The sequence below is a fragment of the Neovison vison genome, chromosome 10 (genome assembly GCF_020171115.1).
Source record: "Neovison vison isolate M4711 chromosome 10, ASM_NN_V1, whole genome shotgun sequence".
NCBI lineage: Eukaryota > Metazoa > Chordata > Mammalia > Carnivora > Mustelidae > Neogale > Neogale vison.
This window is the reverse complement of record NC_058100.1, coordinates 53,649,212-53,666,020: the sequence shown is the minus strand read 5'-3', so window position 1 is coordinate 53,666,020 and position 16,809 is coordinate 53,649,212. Positions and strand designations below refer to the sequence as shown.

At 38.7% G+C, this 16,809-nt stretch overlaps 1 protein-coding gene across 2 annotated transcripts in view; it reads left to right on the top strand.

Moving 5' to 3' along the window:
• The window catches only part of TDRD5 (tudor domain containing 5), a 91,939-nt gene that overhangs the window by 53,239 nt on the left and 21,891 nt on the right, over positions 1 to 16,809 (top strand). For both annotated transcript variants that reach the window (XM_044267311.1, XM_044267310.1), the window contains exons 9-14: positions 351 to 568; positions 3,288 to 3,500; positions 4,037 to 4,103; positions 9,942 to 10,142; positions 10,618 to 10,776; positions 13,185 to 13,346. In XM_044267311.1, the coding sequence (XP_044123246.1) occupies positions 351 to 568; positions 3,288 to 3,500; positions 4,037 to 4,103; positions 9,942 to 10,142; positions 10,618 to 10,776; positions 13,185 to 13,346 (1,020 nt within the window). The remainder of the gene's footprint in view (positions 1 to 350; positions 569 to 3,287; positions 3,501 to 4,036; positions 4,104 to 9,941; positions 10,143 to 10,617; positions 10,777 to 13,184; positions 13,347 to 16,809) is intronic.

The window sequence follows — 16,809 nt, the reverse complement described above, 5'->3', positions numbered from 1 at the left end:
TAAAAAGCACAAGCAGGGGGAGTGGCTAGCAGAGGGAGAGGGAGAAGCAGGCTTCTTGCTGATGTGGGGCTCCATCCCAGAACGCTGGGATCATGTCCTGAACTAAAGGCAGATGCTTAATCCACTGAGCCCCCCAGGCTTCCACCTAGGGAATTTATGAGTGCATAATCGGAGGCCCCACTTCCAGGTACTCTGTTTCAGTCTGTCCTGGCTAATGCCTTAAGAGGCTTCATTTTTATAATTCCCCCGGTGATTCTGATAAAGACTCATGACAAATACTTTGAGAAATGTCACAGTTTGAAATGCCACTTAAATTTTTAGAGCAGTTTCTTTTCTTTTTTAACTTGTAGCAAGTAGAAGTTAAGTCACAGCTCAACCTGGAGATGGCAAATCATGATATCCCACCAGACGCTGTACGGGACAAGCAACTATGTAGACTGCCGCCATTAGATACCAGTACCCTTGTGGGGGTCTTTGTGGAGTATATCATCTCTCCAAGTCAATTCTACATCCGAATCTATAGCAGGGATTCATCAGAGTTACTTGAAGACATGATGATTGAGATGCGGTAGGAGTCCGTTGTTTTAAGTGTATTTTTCATGTATCTCATTCTAAATCAGAAGTTCTCAATATTTTGGTTTTAGGGTGGTTAAAAACTAAGGACTCGAGAACTTCTGTTTATTGATATTTATCTTAGAAATTAAAACTAACATTTACATATTTTTTGTCTAAAAATAATGTTAAGTCCATTTGTGTAAATATGAATAACATAGTTCTGTGAAAAATAACTTTTCCAGAAATCAGAATATTGCCATTTTTCTACATTTTTGTAGATCTCTTTAATATCTGTCTTAATAGAAGAAAGTTTGATTTTAATATCTGCTTTTGTCTTTAATCTCTTGAGGTACATTGTTTTGGTCGATGTATAGGAAAACATCTGTCCTCATACTGATGCATAGTTGGGAAAAGGAGTATTTTAATAGCTTTTCCAGAAAATTGTGAAAATTTTTGATATTTTCAGAAAATTTGATACAGATATCTTTGATATTTTCAGAAAGTTTGTGAACATTCCAAAACCTGGCAAGTGGTAGTTTTTTAAAGATTAGTTGCAATGTGGAATTTGAACTTTTCACAGTCTACTGTGTTAAATCCATTGGTCTTCCTTTGCACCTTGAAAGAATCCAGGATTGGTTATGCAATTGCAGGCTCCAGCGCAGAATTAAAATGCAAGGTGCCAAGTTTAAAAATCATTAAGAATTTCGGGACAATGGCAGAACATTAAAGCAAGCATAAGGCCCCCCCCTTTTTTTAACATAAGACCCTTCTAAGTGTGGACTCAATACAGCTGGCCCTGAAAGGATCTTTTACCCCCATTAATAATTTAAAAACACCATCCATTGGTACTTTGTAAAATACTGGTTTGCTGAGTTATATAGATCTTCCACATTTATTAATATCATCATTGATCTCATCAGATAAGTATTAGGGAGCTGTCGAGCTTTTGGTGGTAGACACAACATTTCCAGAATCCTAATTTTCACTTGAAAGCCTTACATTTTATCAGTGATGACAAATATTCTCAGTGTTTTCCTTGAAGTGACAGGCTCATCTCATTTTTTTGAGAAAATGTGTGTCAGATACCTAAGTCTGAATAAACAAAGTTTGATAATGGTCCTTTCAAGCAAAAATGGTGTTCCATGAGAACAATGGCTAGTTCATTTTCCAAGTAAAATATTGCACAAAAAGAGTAGCTAGTTCAGTTCACAACTCAAATGTATAAGTGCTTTTCTGTAAGACAACTTGAGAAGTGATTTCTGTGTATAGTACTTCCACTTTTGTCACATAGAACATTGAAAAGCTGGTCACTCAGTGGTTGAGATTTAATAAAACTTAATTTTTATTTATCAAGGACATTCTTAAGTGACATTGGTTTCTTTTTTCTTTTATCATGAGTGCGTGGCAGTGACATGTAAATGACAGCTAGTAAAGATGGTGTGTTGCCTTGATTTGGCTAAGGCTCCTTGCTTTTATACCATCACTGCAAATACTAACACAGTGAAAAAGGCAAATTGCTCTTTTCACAATAATATAGAAATATTAAAATAGTCTTTATTTTATGGACTTGGTGAAAGGGCATCAGGGCCCCAGGGTTTTGGAGAACTATTATTCTAAATTAATCTCTTTTCTCTGCTGAAAATGATGCCCTTTCTTAGTAAAAATCATGTAAAATGTGTACATTTCCGATCGCTTTAGATTTATTCAGGAACAACAGTATCATTTTTGCATTGTTGTCACATGTAAGAATAATTTATTATATACGTCACCAAGAGCAGTCCATTTTACCACATTATATACTTCACTGCTCTCTTACCCAAGAACACCTGGCATTATGTAAGTCACATAATAATCACTCAGTACAAATATTATCATATATTCCATTTCAGTATACCTATAAGATTTAGTATGTTTTAAATCACACTTGCTGGCTCTGTGACCTTGAAGTTACTTTAACTCTCTAGGTCCTAGTCTCCTTATCTCTAAAGTAGGGATAGTAATAGTACCTGCCTCACAGAGCTGTGAAGATGAAAGTACTTAGGATGGAGTCTGGCTCAAAAGTTGGCAGCTGTTATTGTTAATACCAAATCTGCTGTGTGCTTGGGATGTTGAGGCATGAGGAGTACGAGGAGAAGACAGACATGGTCTTTGCCTTTGTCAACACCACGATTGTCTGGGAACATAGGGGATGTGTGGGGCATTGCATGAGGTGGTAACTCTGCCTGGGCAGGTAGAAGAGAGTTTCACAAAGGAGGTGCTTGAGCTCTGCTTAAAAAACAAGTAAGAATTTGCCAGTCAAGGAGGTGTGAGTGGGTATGTGCAGACAGTCACTGGCACCAAGGCCAGCGTTGGCATTAACGACGGGAGTAGCACTGTGCTCTGGGAGCAACAAGTAGGGACGTGAAGTCACAACTGTGTGAGGTTGGGTGGACAGTGACCGAAGGTGAAACTGGAATACTAGGGAAGAGCTGGAGTTGGGTTACATTTTGTTCAGAGAGTATGAGCTTAAAGGAATGTGTAGCTTTTTATTTGAAGAAGTTTACTGATGAAGAGAAGGGATTTGGATAAGAAAGAGGAAAATAAAATTAATTAGTATTAATAAGCATTGACAAATCAGAAATCGGAGGGATTCTTTTCCTTTCTGCCAAGACTTACTTGCTCTTGATACATCAGTAAAAACGATCTTGGTCTTTCCTCCCCCGGGTGATTCCCTGTCTTACGGAATTTTGCAGGCGCTGCTACTCCAATCAGCTGGTTTCTGATCGGTACGCCATGCCAGAGTATTTCATCCAACCGGGACATCTCTGTTGTGTAAGGATTTCTGAGGATAAGTGGTGGTATCGTGTCATTATCCATCGAGTCCTTGGGAAGCAGGAAGTTGAAGTATTCTACCCAGACTTTGGAAATATCGGAACTGTTCAGAAGTCCTCCCTGAGATTTCTCAAGTGAGTTAACAAATCTTATTAAATTATTCTTAAGTTTTGAATCCTTGTGCTGAAGCCACGTGGAGTTAGGATCACTCTTTCTTTTCTCTTGCCTTCCTCATTCTATTCTTCCCTCCTTTCCATCCCTCTCTGTTCTTAGTGCAGATGGCCTTGGCATGCAGTTCCTTAGTTTCACAGGGGGATTATAATCTCTTACGTCTTCTTTCACATGACCGTGAATCTGAATGGACCATGAGACTAAATTCCAGTCTCTTATTAAGAAAATGATCTTTTGGGTCATGCGAAGAGTTATATTTATATAGCATGAAGGTTCGTTTGTTCCTATCTATATTTTAATTGCATGACTTTCAAATATTATTATGTTTAAACATTTTATTTCTTAGATTGCTTTGAAGTGTAAGACATTATCTTAAAAATGCATGAATAAAATACTCTGAAGTGGTGTGAATAGCTAAAATCAAGAATGGGTTAGAGATTCTGTGAAATGTATTTAAAAATATGATTCAGTAATTCGTGTATTTGCTTTTCTCTTACAGGTGCTGCTACACAAAGCTTCCAGCTCAGGCTATCCCTTGTTCTTTGGCTTGGGTGAGACCAGTAGAGGTATGTTTGTTCCCCATTTAATCAGCAAACATTTGATGTTGCGAGCAGTTCTAGGATCTCAGGATACAGAAATAAAACATGGAATGAGCCCTACAGTGAGAAGTCACTGTAGATACTCTGGAAGGTAGACGTGGAAATAGAAATCAGGGTGCTGTGTCGTATTTGCTGTAGAGATGTTTCTAGTTTGCGCTAGGGCTGCAGAAGGAGGAGTGCGCTTCTCTCTCGAGGGTAGTCAGGGATGACCCTCCAGTTGAGGTGATATGGAGTAGAATTTCGAAGGAAAACTAGACAAGAAAAGAAGGATGTTCCAGCCAAAGGGAGGGTAACATAAAATACCTCAAATTTGAGAAATGATAAGTGGCTTAGTTTGCTTACATGGCAGCAGAGGAGCTGGTGGATGGCAAGTGATGTGAGAGAAACAGGCCCTGAGTGGGGATGCGTGTCTGTGTTCAGGAGTCTGGACATTGTCCTTCAGATGCTGGGGAGAAACTAGAGGACCTACCTAGGAAACCACTGTACTCAGTTATCTTTTTTTTTTTTATTAAAAGATTTTATTTATTTATTTGACAGAGATCACAAGTAGTAGACTGAGAGACAGGCAGAGAGAGGGGGGAAGCAGGCTCCCTGCTCAGCAGAGAGCCCGATGCGGGGCTCTATCCCAGGACCCTGGGATCATGACCTGAGCTGAAGGCAGAGGCTTTAACCCACTGAGCCACCCAGGCGCCCCTCAGTTATCTTTTTTTAAAGGATTCTTTAGTAACGTAGTTGTGTGAGATGACTGGAGGGGATGAAGCAAGAGGAATTTTCATCCATGTAGATAATACTTTTTTATGTAGTTATCAATATCATGGACCTAACTTCGTGTTTTTCCCTCAGAACTCTTTTATCTTTTTTAAAAGATTTTATTTATTTATTTGACAGAGAGAGACAGAGATCACAAGTAGGCAAAGACGGGGGAGAAAGCAGGCCTCCTGCTGAGCAGAGAGCCTGATGTGGGGCTCGATCCCAGGACCCTGAGATCATGACCTGAGCCAAAGGCAGAGGCTTAACCTACTGAGACACCCAGGCGCCCCTATTTTTTTTAAAGATTTTATTTGAGAGAGAGAGTGCACATGAGCAGTGGGAGCGGCAGGCATATGGAGAGGGAGAAGCAGGCTCCCTCCTCGGGGAATCATGGGATCATGACCTGAGCCAAGGACAGATGATTGACCCATTGAGCCACTCAGTCACCCCAGAACTCTTAACTATATATGCCATACATACTTACTACACTCCATTTGTTTGTTTAACCTTAAGTTACCAGTTGCTTATATACTACACGGGTTATTACTTCAAAAAATTATCTGAGGGGCGCCTAGGTGGCTCAGTCATTAAGCGTCTGCCTTTGGCTCAGATCATGATCCCGGGGTCCTGGGATCCGGGCCTGCATCAGGTGCCTTGCTCAGTGGGGAGCCTGCTTCTCACTCTCCCACTCCCCTTGCTTGTGTTCCCTCTCCCGTTCTCTCTTTCTCTCTCTCTGTCATAAATAAATAAATACAATCTTTAAAAAATTTTTTATCTGAAAACCACAGTACAGAAGAAAGAAAAATAAAGAAAACATTACTTATTATTCTACTTTTCAAACACATTCAATTTATAACTTTGATGTGTGTTTCTTTCAGTTTAATTTATTGAGTGTTGGGGGTCAGTTTTTGTAGGGTTGTCAGGATTACATAAAACTAATATTATTTTATATTCTTAACTCAGCATTATTATAGCATAAATTATTATGTTACCATAGTTCTCAGTTTTAATAGATTCATATTAATCTGTTAGGTAAATTTATATCATAGATTAACTGTCCCTTTATTGTTAGACATTCAATCTGTTCTGATTTTTTAAACGTTTTTTATAAGACTTCATTTATTTATTTGACAGAGATCATAAGTAGGCAGAGAGGCAGGCAGGGGGGCGGTAAGCAGGCTCCCTGCTGAGCAGAGAGCCTGATGTGGGACTTGATCCCAGGACCCTGGGATCATGACCTGAGCTGAAGGCAGAGGCTTAACCCACTGAGCCACCCAGGCACCCCTCTGTTCTGATTTTCAAATATGTAAATCATGTGTGCAGTTACAGTTTTTGTGCAAGTAAGCATTCAGGATTGTGTTTTAGGGTGCATTTTAGCCTTGGTTTCTTTCTTCCATCAGGAGCTCAGGGCTAAATTTGACCCACTTGGAGCCAATGTTCATTACTGGCACATTAGCCAGATGGCTTCCATTTTCCTGTCTCTTTTTGTTTTCTTATTTCCTTCCTGAAGTGATTCTGACCTTAAGGCTTTTGCTCACTCTGTTCCTTGGAATAGCTTGTTCAAAGCGTTCTCATGGTTGGCCCGTTTTTGTCACTCAGATTTAAGTGCAAATATTATTTCCCTAGAAGGACTTCCTTGACCAGCCAATTTAAAGTACACGCTCCTACTTTAGTCGTTCATTGCAGTTTTTTTTTTTATCTTTATAACACTCTATCTGGTATTATCACAATTATTTGTTCACATACATGGTGTAAGCTTCTGAGATGAGGGGCCTTGTCTCTAGTGCCTGGTTCAATGGTCGCGTCATGGTAGGTGCTTAATAAAGATCATCAACTAAACGAATGAATCTCAACTTTTTAATCTTTTTTTCTGGTTTCAAAAATAGTTAATGTGTTTGGTAATGGCAGAGTAACAACAGAGTAGCATGGTGGGACTAATACTCCCATAGGCAAAATCCAAAGCAGGCGGAAAAGCAGAGATCTACCCTTGGGTGTCAAGCTGTAGGTGGTAAGATCAGGAAATTTTCAGCTTGGGTCAATGTTGGGGTCAATTCCCCAGTCTGTAGCCTTGCTGGCTTGAAGAGTTAGAGGACATTATATGGACTGGCAGAAAGCTAGGAGTTATAGGAGGAATACTTGAAGGGAGGGAGCCACAGGATGGCTGTTTCAAAATCAGTGACTGCTGTCTGCCCCTATCCTTAGACAGCTACTAAACTGCAGGCAGTAGACCCCAGTGGCCCGAGTGGAACATCACAGGCTTATCTGTTCTTTCTGTCACCTTGCATGCATTATTTTGAAAAGTTTTTTAATCATTCCGCTACACACTACTATTTTAGGGATTACTCTGGGAAATACAACACATATTGTAAATAGCGATCCAAAGACATTAGAACACTTTCTTTAACCTCCTCTTCTGATCTTTTTTGTTGTCTAATTATTGTTTTAAACCCCTCAAGAGGGGCGCCTGGGTGGCTCAGTGGGTTAAAGCCTCTGACTTAAGCTCAGGTCATGATCCTAGGGTCCTGGGATTGAGCCTCGCATCGGGCTCTCGGCTCAGCAGGAAGCCTGCTTCTTCCTCTCTCTCTGCCTGCGTCTCTGCCTACTTGTGATTTCTGTCAAATAAATAAAATATTTTAAAAAAAAACCCTCAAGAAATGGACCATGTAAAATGGTGTTCATCTAGATTTAGTCATGTGTTTCTCAACTTCTTAGCTCTTTATTCTTGCCGCCCCAACCCCTTGAGAACATTTTCCTTTTATTTGAACTATATCCTTTAAGATTTCATCTTGCGAGGGTTTGCTGATGGCAGACTAAATCATGCGTACCTAGACACAAAGTTTTGCTCTTATTTTTGGCAGATGCATTCACTACAATTTTAGGTTGGCAGGTAATATATTTAGTGCACTGAAGATATCATGACAGTGGCTTCTGGTCTTCCTTACCTTATTGGAGAAGTCAGCTGTCAGGGTGGCAGTGTCCTTTTTGTCTATAACTGTTTCTAACATTTTCCTGTTTATTGCTGGTGTCTTCAGTTTTAGTATGTTTATGTGTGGATTTATGCTTATTTATCCTGCTTTGTGGTTCATTGAACTCCCTTTATCTGCACTTTGTGACTTTTTATTAAATCTGGCAAAGTCCCAGCCACTCTCTCTTCAGTTAGTATTGTCTTTCCCCCATTATTCGTTTTTATATTCCCTCTCTCTCTGTTTCTGCATCTCTTTCTCTGGGACCACAGTTAAAAGTATGTTAAACTTTCTCAAGCTTCCATATTTTTTAAGCTTTGTATTTTATGTATTTCTCTCTTTCCATATTGCATTCTGTTTTTTTTTTTCTTCCCAAATTATCTTCCACTTTACTGATTTACCTTTTAATTCTTTCTAACCTGCTACTGAGTCAGTCTTTTAGGTTTTAAGTTTTGATTATTATATTTTTACTCTCTAAAAGTTCTCTTTGTGCTGCTTTAAACTGCTAGATGAGTTTTTATAGATTGCCGGTCTCTGCAGAAACTTTCAAATTAATCTTTTTTTTTAAAGATTTTATTTGTTTATTTGTTTATTTGGCAGACAGAGATCACAAGTAGACAGAGAGGCAGGCAGAGAGAGAGAGAGAGAGAGAGGGAAGCAGGCTCCCTGCTGAGCAGAGAGCCCGATGTGGGACTCGATCCCAGGACCCTGAGATCATGACCTGAGCCGAAGGCAGCGGCTTAACCCACTGAGCCACCCAGGTGCCCTCAAATTAATCTTTTTTTAAGTGTAGTATGTTTAGTTGCTTTATAATTATCTAAAGTTTTTAAAGGTTTACTTATATTGTTTCTGCTTGTTCTTACTTGTGATTAGTTGATTCTTTGTATGCCTTTTATCTTTGCCCATGTGCTGTTGATTGTTTTTTAAAAATTATTTGTGAGAATGTTTGAATAATATGGGATAAGATTGCCTACCTCTAGAGAGATTTGCATTCACTTCTGCTAGGATGTGAAAGTACCTAGGAATACTCCCTGTCTGGAATCATGTTAATTTGAATGAACAACTTGAGGATTTGTCTACTATCCAGGTGATAATTAAACTGCAAATCACTGTGAAGGCTAGTTTATTTCTTTTCCTTTTTTTTTTAATATTTTATTTATTTATTTGAGAGAGAGAGCACAAGCAGGGAGAGGGAGAAGCAGGCTTCCCACCGAGCAAGGAGCCCGACTCGGGACTCGATACCAGGACTCTGGGATCATGACCTGAGCCGAAGGCAGTCACTTAACCAACTGAGCCACCCTGGTGCCCCTATTGTCCTTTTAAGGCAAATAGTTCCCACTTTTCCTTTAATTCTCTCCTGAGAATCTTTTTTTTTTTAAATTTTTAAATTTTTGAAATAAACATATAATGTGTTTTTATCCCCAGGGGTATAGGTCTGTGACTTGCCAGGTTTACACATTTCACAGTACTCATCATAGCACATACCCTCCCCAACCCCATATCCCCACCACCCTATCCTGTCCCCACTGCCCCCAGCAACCCTCACTCCTGAGAATCTTTTACTCTCTTGACAGTTCTTTGATGCTTTTGGACATATTTAGAAAATATTTTATCTAGAATTTTAGTGGTTTCTGTGGAAGGATTAGTCCAGTAATTTAACTTACTTATTTCTGAAAATGAAAGTGTTTCACCACATAAATAATAAATGTTTTGGGTGCCTGGGTGTCTCAGTGCCTTCGGCTCAGGTCACGATCCCAGGGTGCTGGGATCGAGCCCCACATCGGGCTCTCTGCTCGGTGGGGAGTCTGCTTCTCCCTCTCTCTTTCTGCCTGCCTCTCTGCCTACTTGTGATCTCGGTCTGTCAAATAAATAAATAAAATCTTAAAAAAAAATAAAAATTTTTTCCATAATCACATTTTAAATAATTTTTCCTTTACTCTGACTTTTATCCTGCAGTGTGTAATTCTAGTACTTTTATGGCTTTATTTTTACATGAAAATCTCTAGTTCATCAGGAATTTATTTTTGTATGTGGTTACTATAATTCATGTTTGAATTTGTTGTCTGAATCTCATGTCTTGATTACATTTCAGGAACATTGGACATCCAGAGCTATTTTGCAGTTTCAGAAGTTGTGTGGTTTGAAGCCATTAGTGGGGGTAGTGGATGAATATGTAGACGGAATTCTTAACATTTTCCTGTGTGATACATCGTCAAATGAAGACATCTATTTCCATCATGTCTTGAGAACGGAGGGCCATGCTATTGTATGCCGAGAAAATGTCCCTTCTAAGGTAGAGCAGTCTAGATGTGTTTTGTAATATATTTTATTTACTCTCAATGCTTGAGGGTGTAAGATAATTTAATAAAGAAGGTATTTGATGTATTCTTTAGTCTTAGAGACATCTGTGAGATGCCTGCTTTCTTAATGCAGGGCAGTCTCTTAATTTTCAAATGACCACAAAAAACCACCTTTGGCTGATGAGAGTGTAAATACTTTTAAGTAACTGATTTGAGGATTCTATCTTATCTCAAATAATTTCTTTGAGGCCTTCTTAGAGAAGACAGTGCTCTTGTTTTGCAGATGTTTATGGTGATGTCTGCATCACTGTTAATAATAATTTTTGTGACTTGGAAAAATTATCAATATGGAAAAATTTTTAACTGTTAAATTTTAGAAGATAACATTTCCACATTTGAAAATTATGAAGTGCTAAATTTTTTACTTTTTCTTTAACTGATTAAACCCTTTTTTTTTTTTAATCCCAGGGTTTCAGAGAACTCAACCCTTTAGCTTTATATACTAAATCCAGTTCAGGGCCAGAAGATGTGGTTCTGACAGAACTGGGTTATCCTTCCCAGCAGCACTATTTTAATGAAGACCGAGAGATAAGTCCACAATCAAAAGAGAGTGAATTATATACCCTGGTGAGAGGTTTTTGCAAAAATTATTATAATTCTTTCTTATTATTAACATTTAATTAGTTCTTATTATATGCCAAACACTATGAAAAACAGGGTGAGCATAATATGTAATTTAATCCTCATAGAATGCTTGTGATATAGTTGCTGTAATCATCCTTGCTTTATAGGTGAGGAAACAGGCTTTCCAAACCTAGGAAAGTTCAGGAACTTTATGCAATGATCTTAACAGTACCTTGTCTCTCATTATTTGCTGGTTTAAATCTTTGCTACAGTCATGCTTTCTCCTGTACAATTTCTCACATATATTAAATTCCATTACTGCCTTGGTGCAGTTGTGACTTCACCTACACTAATCTAATTGCTGTTGTTCTCTCTGCATATCTCAGACTTTTCTAGTGTTCTCATTTCTTATTTTTTCTGTAAGTCTTGAAGTGACTCCCACTCACAGTAATAACATTATTATTATTACCACTATTACTATTCCACCCAACAGTAGTAGTAATAAAAATAATTAAAAAAAAAAACAACAGCAACATTTATTGAACTTGAACTACATGGGAGGGGCTGTTCTAAGCACTCTCATGTGCTAATTAATTTTATGATCACTTTACCAGGTTGGTACTTTTGTATCCCTGTTTTAGATAGGAGTAAAATGAAGCACCAAGTAAAGACTTACTTAAGACCTTTGAACAAATAAATGAACATGCCCTCTGAGTCTTGTATTCCTCATGACAACAAGTACTGGGCTAAGAATATAGGATGTGTTTGGGGCGCCTGGGTGGCTCAGTGGGTTAAAGCCTCTGCCTTCAGCTCAGGTCATGGTCCCAGGGTGCTGGGATCGAGCCCCATATTGGGCTCTCTGCACAGCAGGGAGCCTGCTTCCTTCCTTCCTCTCTCTCTCTCTGCCTGCCTCTCTGCCTACTTGTGATCTCTGTCAAATAAATAAGTAAAATCTTAAAAAAAAAAAAAGAATATAGGATGTGTTTGATTGAGCGCTAAAGTGGTTTTGGGCCCAGGAAGGCTTTTTATTTTCACTGAATAAAATATTTTGCCCAAATGTGTTTTACATATCTGACTTGTAAAATAAAATTGTAGAGATGATCTTATGTTTTTAGTAGATATTTGCTAACTATTAGATGAAAAGGGAGGGCCAGTTTGACTACTGGGAGATTAGCCTGTTCTGAAAAATAGGTATGAATGTTTAGTGCTGCATGTTTGAAACAGATAAGAATATTAGATTTCTACTTAATGTTAAAATTAATTAGGCTTATTTGGCCCATAACACTTTCTAAAGCCTGAATTTTTCTTAATAATTATAACTTGATTGGAACAATTATGTTTCCTAATTCTTAAATAGTGATTTGAATACAACCTTTATCATCACTGTGTTAAACTATGTTCCAATAATCATAGTTCAGTCTTGAAAATGAAATAAGGCCATCTTTTCTGCTAAAGAGATAAGAATTAAAATTCTTTTTTTTTTTTAAAGATTTTATTTATTTGTCAGAGAGAGAGGAGCGAGAGTGAGCACAGGCAGACAGAGGCAGAGGGAGAAGCAGGCTTCCCGCCAAGCAAGGAGCCCGATATGGGACTTGATCCCAGGACGCTGGGATCATGACCCGAGCTGAAGGCAGCTGCTCAACCAACTGAGTCACCCAGGCATCCCAAGAATTAAAATTCTTGTATCCCACTCCAGCCTGTATCCAATGGACTTTATACACATACACACACATACTTATCCACCGACTCCCTACCTATGTATACCCCGTTCCCTATAATTGCTACTCTCTTTAAATCCTGTTTGTGTTACCACCTTCATTGCATCTTTTTAAGACATCTTCCTCCCCAACAATATTTTGGTCATATCTCTGCAATGGCTCTACACCGAAGGTTGTACAGCGATTATCTGATTTTGTGTCTTCCTGCTATATTTGGAGTTCCTTTATTTGTTTTTTTTTTTTTAAAGATTTTATTTATTTATTTGACAGACAGAGATTACAAGTAGGCAGAGAGGCAGGCAGGAAGAAGCAGGCTCCCTGCCGAGCAGAGAGCCCGATCTCTGGGGCTCCATCCCAGGACTCTGGGATCATGACCTGAGCCGAAGGCAGAGGCTTAACCCACTGAGCCACCCAGGCGCCCCAGGAGTTCCTTTAGAGCTGCAATCCGCAGTATTCATCTTTACATCCACAGAGCTACCCTACACATATTTCATAATGTATGCTCCGTAAGTGTTTGTTGGCTTGAACTAGTTTAGCAGGATAGGAATGTGTACAGTCATGGATAAAGTTAGAAAATAATGTAGCATCTGTATGAGCCATAGTGAAAAATTCCTCCCAGAATGTATAGGCATGCAGATTTTAGAAACAGCATTAGTATGGAAAATAAAATAATGTCTCTTTCATATCTACTAGCAAGATATTAATGATGAAAAAGCTTTCACTCACCTTAAATCTGAATTAAACGAGCCATTAAAGGATTCTGAATTCGCTTCTATGGAAAACCAAGATAAGTGCTGTGAAGAAGACCCAACGTGGTCCATCCCAGAGCTAAAGGATCTGAAGGAAGAAAATGAGGTAGGAGAAGGAAGGAGTTTTTTGAAAATATAATTCATATACTGAACTCATAAGTGAAGGGGACGGGAATGAGGTTGCTCTTTAAATTCTGCTTTCGGGGGGCGCCTGGGTGGCTCAGTGGGTTAAGCCTCTGCTTTCGGCTCAGGTCATGATCCCAAGGTCCTGGGATCGAGCCCCACATCGGGCTCTCTGCTCAGCAGGGAGCCTGCTTCCTCCTCTCCCCTGCCTGCCTCTCTGCCTACTTGTGATCTGTGTCTGTCAAATAAATAAATAAAATCTTTAAAAAAAAATAAGTTCTGCTTTCGGTGCCATCAGAGCATCTTGCACAGATGAGTTACATTTTCTCTTCAGCAGTCACCAATATGAAAGTTGAAACAACAGAGTCTTGATCACAAAAAAGGAAAGGCATTATCTGTCTTTGATGTGTTAGTTTTTTCTATCTCGTTGCTTTGGGCAGTCTTCAGGAATTTTTTTTTTTTTTTTGGTGATGAACAAACATATCTCTGTATTTTGCCAAATTTCATTTTCTTAATTCCACACATCCCCTAACTACCTCCTTTTTTTTTTTTTCCCAATTTATTTATTTTCAGAAAAACAGTATTCATTATTTTTTCACCACACCCAGTGCTCCATGCAAGCCGTGCCCTCTATAATACCCACCACCTGGTACCCCAACCTCCCACCCCCCCCCGCCACTTCAAACCCCTCAGACTGTTTTTCAGAGTCCATAGTCTCTCATGGTTCACCTCCCCTTCCAATTTACCCAAATTCCCTACTCCTCTCTAACACCCCTTGTCCTCCATGCTATTGGTTATGCTCCACAAATGAGTGAAACCATATGATAATTGACTCTCTCTGCTTGACTGATTTCACTCAGCATAATCTCTTCCAGTCCCGTCCATGTTGTTACAAAAGTTGGATATTCGTCCTTTCTGATGGAGGCATAATACTCCATAGTGTATATGGACCACATCTTCCTTATCCATTCATCCGTTGAAGGGCATCTTGGTTCTTTCCATAGTTTGGCGACTGTGGCCATTGCTGCTATAAACATTGGGGTACAGATGGCCCTTCTTTTCACGACATCTGTATCTTGTCGTGAAAAGAAGGGCCATCTGTACCCCAGTGTTTATAGTCTTCAGGAATTTTGTGGTGATTAGAAATGAGTACTGAGATACAGTATCAGGAGAACACAACAGGAAAAACTTCGACAGCTTTCGAGGATATATTTTATTTTTATTTTAACCTAATATTTACGTACACATAGCTTCGAGGGCCCCATAACCCCTTCCTCTACATTTTGTATTTCACAGAGCAACCATTTTCATCTTTTCCAGCTGCTGCTTTTGGGATTTACCTGTTGCTTATTTACAATGTAGGCATGTAAATAACATGCTTACATTGTTATTTCCTGAGCTTTCAGTTTTACGCCCTTCTGGAAAAGAGGAAGGTTTCCTTCTCTTTTATCCTTTTGCCCCACCACACACAAATGTATCCTTTCTGTCCCCGGTCCCCCATCTTACTGATGTCGTACCACCATTTCCATTAGATCACCGTTCAGTGTTTACATTATTACTGTAAATGCTATTGACAGTCAAGAAGTATGCTGTGGCAACATAACAGATTTTTGTGTAAAGGTAATGAGGAGTGATGTGGTAAGTGTAGGCCAAACTGTTCTAGTTGTTTGTTATCTTGCCAGCACTAGGTCTTATCAGTAATTTTCATTTTTAGCCATTCAAATAGATACATAGTAGTGTCACAGTGTGATTTTAACTTGCATTTCCCTAATGAGTGTTGTTGAACATCTTTATGTGTGCTTACTTGCCATCCATATACATACTTTTTGGGGAAATGGCCAAGCCTTCTGCCCATGTTTTGGTTGGGTTGTTTGTTTTCTTGCTAGTAGATTTCAAGAGTGCTTTAAATCTTCTGAATCCTAGTGCTTTGTCAGATATTTGATTTTCAAATGTATTCTCCTGCTTGTAGCATGTCTATATTCTCTTTATAGTGGTTTTCATACCACAGAATTTTAATTTTAAGAAATTCCAGTTTATAAGGGTTTTTACTCTAGGATTTTGATGGATTCCTGTCTCACATTTAAGTCTTTGATCCATTTTGAATTTATTTTTGTGTGTGGTGTAAGACAGTGGTCCAGTTTCATTCTTTTGTGCATTGTCCAGTTTTACCAGCACCATTTGTTGAAGAGACTCTTTTTTCCATTGGCTATTCTTTCCTGCTTTGTCAAAGATGAGTTGACCATATATTTGTCGGTCCATTTCTGGGTTCTCTATTCTGTTCCATTGATCTATAGGTCTGTTTTTGTGCCAATACCATGCTATCTTGTTGATTACAGCTTTATAATACAGCTCGAAGTCTGGAATTGTGATGCCTCCAGCTTTGTTTTTCTTTTTCAACATTACTTTGACTCTTTGAGGTCTTTTCTGGTTCCATACAAATTTTAGAATTCTTTGTTATAGCTCTGTGAAAAAATGCTGGTGTTACTTTGTTAGGGATTGCATTAAATGTGTAGATTGTTTTGGGTGGCATAGACATTTTAACAGTATTTTTTCTTCCAATTCGTGAGCATGGAATGTTTCTCCATCTGTGTGTGTGTCGGGGGGAGGCTTCAGTTTCTTTCTTAAGTGTTCTGTAGTTTTCAGAGCACAGATCTTTTACCTCTTTGGTTAGTTTTATTGCAAGATATCTTACAGTTTTTGGTGCAGTTGTAAATAGGATCAGTTCCTTGATTTATCTTTCTACTGCTTCATTATTGGTGTGTAGAAATGCAACAGATTTCTGTACGTTGATTTTCTATCCTGCGAATTTGCTGAATTCATATATCAGTTCTGGTAAATTTTTTTGTGGAGTCTTTCAGTTTTTCTAAATAGAGTTATCATGTCATCTGTCAAGAGTGAAATTTTGACTTCTTCTTTGCCAGTTTGGATGCTTTTTATTTCTTTTCATTGTCTGATTGCTAAAGCTAGAACTTCTAGTACTATGTTGAACAACAGTGGTGAGAGTGATATCCCTGTCATGTTTCTGACCTTGAAGAGGATATTAGCTGTGGGTGTTTTGTGTATGACCTTTATGATGTTGAGATATGTTCTTTCTAACCCTACTTTCTGGAGGGGTTTTTTTGTTTTTTGTTTTAATCAGGAAAGGATGCTGTGTTTTGTCAAGTTCTTTTGCTGCATCTATTGACAGGATAATATAATTCTTATCCTTTCTTTTATTAATGTGCTGTATCACATTGATTGATTTGTGGATTTTGAACCACCCTTGCAGCCCAGGAATAAATCCCACTTGGTCATGGTGAATAATCCTTTTGATGTACTGTTGGATTCAATTAGCTAGTATCTTGTTGACAATTTTTGCATCTGTTTATCAGGGATAGTGATCTGTAATTCTCTTTTTTAGTGGGGTCTTTGTCTAGTTTTGGAATCAAGGTAATGCTGGCCTTGTA